The sequence below is a fragment of the Electrophorus electricus genome, chromosome 14 (assembly GCF_041902795.1).
Source record: "Electrophorus electricus isolate QZ-2024a chromosome 14, ASM4190279v1, whole genome shotgun sequence".
Taxonomy (NCBI): Eukaryota; Metazoa; Chordata; class Actinopteri; order Gymnotiformes; family Gymnotidae; genus Electrophorus; species Electrophorus electricus.
Genome location: NC_137510.1, coordinates 21,370,001 through 21,375,000, shown reverse-complemented (window position 1 = coordinate 21,375,000; position 5,000 = coordinate 21,370,001). Strand labels below are relative to the sequence as shown.

Sequence of the window (5,000 nt, the reverse complement as noted above, 5' to 3'; positions counted from 1 at the left end):
AACCTAGAAGAAATGTTTTCAAACCCATTTGTAGACCGGCATCATGGCTCTTCCACAGATCAGCAATGCGTCGTGCCAGACACAGTCTTGGCTGGTTTTTTATTGGCCTGTTACTCGCCTTCATCTTTGGCATGACAGCACTGTACGTGCAGAACCACTCGCCGTGGTTCTGCATCGCAACCACCGTTACCATCGCCACTTTCACGGGGTTCGGAATGGCCCTATCCGTTCACATACGCTCTAACGTCATGGTGATGCTGCCCATGTTTTGCTCTAGTAAGATTCAGTTCCGTATTTATTAATAAAATGTATGCACCATCAAACTGTTAGGAAAACAGGTTTACGTATTAGGTTCTATCAAAATGTCCTTCCTTGGTTACTTTATGTTACTTTAAACACAACAGCAGGCCCACACAGTAGGATTTACTGGGCTTCACTGTGGTCCGCCAATCCTATATAATCTGACAGAATTAAATGTAGTTATGAAACCTACTCGTAGCCACTCATTGTCCAATATTGTGTATTTTTTTCCATTTTAAAGTGGAGGGTAAAAAGTTGCTGCTTTTCCTCATCCTCACCATGGTGATACAAGGCCCTTTCAACAGCACGTTGGCAAACTTCGAGCGAGCAGCTGGCAGCGTGGTGTGTGGAGCAGAGCTCGCCATGAACCAAACACAGCAGCTCATGCAGCGGGCATCCAATCCTCTGCTACGTAAGGAGCACACGCATCAGTATTAAATGCAAGCGTATCACTCTCAGGGCAAAATGGGACTGAGATAGCGACATGGTTTATATATGACTAACAACGTGCGTCTGGATGTGTTAGCTGTGCTGAATAAGATTAAGGAGGTTAGCCGGAATGCCTACTCGCTGGCAGGCAGGGTGCAGAACTTCATCCAAGCCCTCTCGGAGTCCGTGCGTCATATTTGTGAGTTTCTCTTTATGTCAGTTACACATGCACAAAGCAGGGAAGCTTGCCATTAGAGTGGCCGAGTGCCTGAATCGCCTACAGTTCCTCGTGGTAATCGCTCTTCTCTTTCCCTGCCCCTTTTCAGCTCGCTCCCTGAGGAACGTGCTGCACTTCCTAGCGAGCATCGGTGACATCTGTAACGATAACATGGGGACACCGTATAAAAAGTGTAATTCCTTGTTCGACGAGGGCCGCGCCAACTGCCTGACTCTGCTGTCTGTCTTCTCCTTCCTCTGCCACATGGTGGACGGCTTCAGGCCTCTATGCGGCCTTACACGCGGTTAGACCCTGTCACTTTGTAATTTATGAACTTTTTGAGTAATGTAATTACCATCTTCAGGGGAAGATTCTGGTCAGGGTCCTCTGACTCATTGTTATAAAGAGGTTTTCCCCTCTTTTTCTTGGGATTGTAGTGCATTGATTTGATTACTGTGTATTACATACACAGTGCTTTATTATAGTTTTACAGTGTTTTAGAACAATGTCCCATAACGACTTCTTTATGATAGTGCTGTCAGTTTATACCATTTAAAACTCTTTTCACACTAGTAATAAAGAGTTCTACTCCTGCTGTCATTAATGCATAAATGTCAATATCCACAAGTGTTTATAATGTATCCTCTTCAGGCATCAGCACTGCACAGTAAAAGCATCTTAAGATGTGCTCGGAATGCTGAGGCTGCAATGTGCTTTTCTCATGCCCATCGTGTTCCTGCGCAAGCACGCATCACTCGCTTCCCTGCATGTGTCCTTTTCAAATTACTCGTCGTTTGGTGCTATGGTGCTTGCCTCCTCAGACTGCACACACAGCATAGGAGAAACAACCCTATAGTTCAGCACACCGATCCGAGCTGTGGAATATCACGTTTCACAGTGCTGCATTGGAGCAATGCCATACTGTGTTTCACAGCGCTGCAGTGTGGAGTGCAGGGTGCAGTACTGCGTTTCACGGCACTGCAGTGTGGAGTGCAGGGTGCAGTACTGCGTTTCACGGCACTGCAGTGTGGAGTGCAGGGTGCAGTACTGCGTTTCACGGCACTGCAGTGTGGAGTGCAGGGTGCAGTACTGCGTTTCACGGCACTGCAGTGTGGAGTGCAGGGTGCAGTACTGCGTTTCACGGCACTGCAGTGTGGAGTGCAGGGTGCAGTACTGCGTTTCACGGCACTGCAGTGTGGAGTGCAGGGTGCAGTACTGCGTTTCACGGCACTGCAGTGTGGAGTGCAGAGTGCAGTACTGCGTTTAATTGTGCTACAGTATTTAATGTAATCCACAATGCTGCATACTTTAAAAAGGATGTTACATTTAAAAAGGCAGGTTTTAACACTTTAAAATTCAGATAACCTAATAACCTTAGCCAACTTTTAGGAGCCTGAACACATTTAAAATCTTTAGTGCCATGACAAAGAGATGCCAAATTTGATTTTTTCCTCAGTGTAGCAAAGCTTTGGATGCTATGAGTACCATATATTTTGTGAGGCTTTATTTACATCAGTGACTATATTCAGCATGTAACATTTCTCCCCAACCTCTTCCTCAACAGTTGGTGAATTCTTCTGTATCCTACCCTCTTATATTGGTAATCATCTAAAAACTAAGTTGGCTCTCCGTAAGTGCTGCCTCATCCTCTTTTCTGTGCACTTCTGCAGAAATAATACAAATAGCCGTGTTCTTTCACGCCTCAGCAGCATCCTGATATTAACACCTGGTTTCCTTTTGATTCGCTTTTCTGAATTTGGTTGGCTGATTGCACACCAGCAACCATTGTGGCATTCGAGCAAATGAAAAAGGAGTTTGAGTTCAACATGTCAACCTCTGTGCACTTCAACATGAGCCTGGATAGCAGTCAATCCGTGCAGGACATGGCACGGAAGATCCTGGAAGAGGTGGAACGTGACCAGAGCCGCTTCCTGGAGATAATGGCCCTGCTGACCTACGTGGGCCTGTTTATGCTGCTGCTAATGTACCTGCAGTGAGTATACCACAAGCAGTCAGGCCATACCACAGCCTCTCAATTATGTCATAGTGATAGTGAGTATAGTCTAATATTAAAAGGTCTCTTAGAGTAGCTGCATTTAATGCAACCTACCGATTGTGTACAATGGTGTGCGTTTGTTTTGCACTTGTAAACAGGGCTGTCCTGTACAAACATCGCTACCTTCATGTGGATGATTTTGAGAACTTTTACATAACAGAGCAGTTTGTGGAGCTGGACCACAAGTTCTCCAGACAGGGAAGACTGGCAGTATTACCGCTCAATGAAAAGGAAGCTCGGACCTATATCACACCCTGTGAGGAAACTGGATCCGATAGAGCCTCCGTGTGTGTGTTTGTGTGTGTGTGTGTGTGTGTGTGTGTGTGTGCGTGTGTGTGTGTGTGTGTGTGTGTGTGTGCGTGCGTGTGTGTGTGTGCGTGTGCGTGTGTGTGTGCGTGTGCGTGTGTGTGCGCGTGTGTGTGTGTGTGTGTGTGTGCGTGTGTGTGTGTGCGTGTGTGTGTATGTGTGTGTGTGTGTGCGCGCGTATGCGTGTCTGTTTGTGTGTGTGTGTGAAAGACAAAGAGAGAAAGAATCCAATAATGAGATAGGTCTACTCTGGATCTAACCAGACATGTTTGCTGTGTCCCACCCCCACAAGACTCTGTGCGCCTGACAGCTCAGGAGAGGCGAGCTGTCGCAGCTGGTCTCGTGTCTCTGCTGAGGCACATGGCAATGGGCTGTGTGGTGATGGCCCTCGACCTCATGGTGTTCTGGGTTTTTGACATACTGCATCACCAAGCTCAGGGAGAGATAGTGGCCAGAGGTGAGAAGCCTTTGAGTTGAAACTGTGTTTCTTTGACAATATTGTAAACGGATACCTCACATGCTCGATCAGTGTTAGTTGCCCAAATAATGTAGTGACTTTATATTGAAAACTGAGTAGAAATTGCAAAAGTGTTATTAGTCTTCTGCATTTTTATATCAAGTTTTCAGCTGATAAATGTATTCATTAAACATGGAATAGTTATTCCAATTTCCATTTACATGTATGCTTACTGAAAAATAATCTTAATTAAGTTAAAATAGTTCTAGAACAGTTCATTCATGATTTTACTATAACATTGGCTTATTCATGTGTCCAAATAGGAGTATTCCTGTTATAGTCAAAACCTTTTCAGTACTAGATTGATATTTGGATGATTCATAGAAAACAAAATCGATATTACCTGAAGCTCCCTGATTACCCTGAAGCACTGCATGCAGAAAAACCCTATGATTTAATCATATGCTAAAACAGGGCACAGTGTTATTTGCATCTGAAAAGAGCTTTTCCAAACTGTCTGTCAATGCACAATTTAAACTCTCCATTTTACATTTTGCTCTACAAAATATTTTTTGTTACATTTTTTTGGGATTGTATAAATGTATGTATTTGTCATAGAGGACATTTTTATGTATTTCTGCAGCTCCTGTAATTATTGACATTCAAGTGAATGGATCAGGCTATGCAGCAGACATTTATAAGGACATTGTGACCTCTTTTGACATCCTGCAGAGAGGGAACATCACAGTCCTGAACAAGAAATGCCTCATGAAGCCTCTAGAGCCAGACTACACAGGCTACCTAATCATTGGTGAGGATATGTTTAAAAGATTAAACAGCGCTCTGATGGCATCTAGTGGCTAGGACTGGCACAGTTCAATATTTATGTTATTTCTCTGTCAAAGTTCTATCAGATCTCTGTACTTTGCTAAAGTTGTAGGTGTAGGTAATAGTGCACCAGTACTACACAGTAAAGCAACCACTACCAATAAGAACAACAGAACCTGTTTCTCATGATTTTGCAAAAGAACAATTTGCTTAGGGATTATAGTTGTTGACATATGATTCATTAACTACATAGAGCAGTACTCAGATTTAGGTGTGCTGGAACAGGTTTTGAAACTAGCCTTTTGAGTCGTTTTATAAATAGCATTGAAAGTCAATTATGTGATGAAAACTCCTAATCTTTGACTCAGTTGTGAAGTCAGTTTGAAATGATATGGTGAAACATGTAG

General features: G+C 43.7%; 1 protein-coding gene across 1 annotated transcript in view; it reads left to right on the top strand.

Moving 5' to 3' along the window:
* Window positions 1-65: 65 nt before the first annotated feature.
* Window positions 66-5,000, top strand: part of dcst2 (DC-STAMP domain containing 2) — a 9,144-nt gene continuing 4,209 nt past the window's right edge. The window contains exons 1-9 of the mRNA XM_035531118.2: window positions 66-276; window positions 542-712; window positions 827-928; window positions 1,056-1,250; window positions 2,511-2,576; window positions 2,726-2,939; window positions 3,101-3,258; window positions 3,601-3,765; window positions 4,409-4,576. Of these exons, the coding sequence (XP_035387011.2) occupies window positions 66-276; window positions 542-712; window positions 827-928; window positions 1,056-1,250; window positions 2,511-2,576; window positions 2,726-2,939; window positions 3,101-3,258; window positions 3,601-3,765; window positions 4,409-4,576 (1,450 nt within the window). The remainder of the gene's footprint in view (window positions 277-541; window positions 713-826; window positions 929-1,055; window positions 1,251-2,510; window positions 2,577-2,725; window positions 2,940-3,100; window positions 3,259-3,600; window positions 3,766-4,408; window positions 4,577-5,000) is intronic.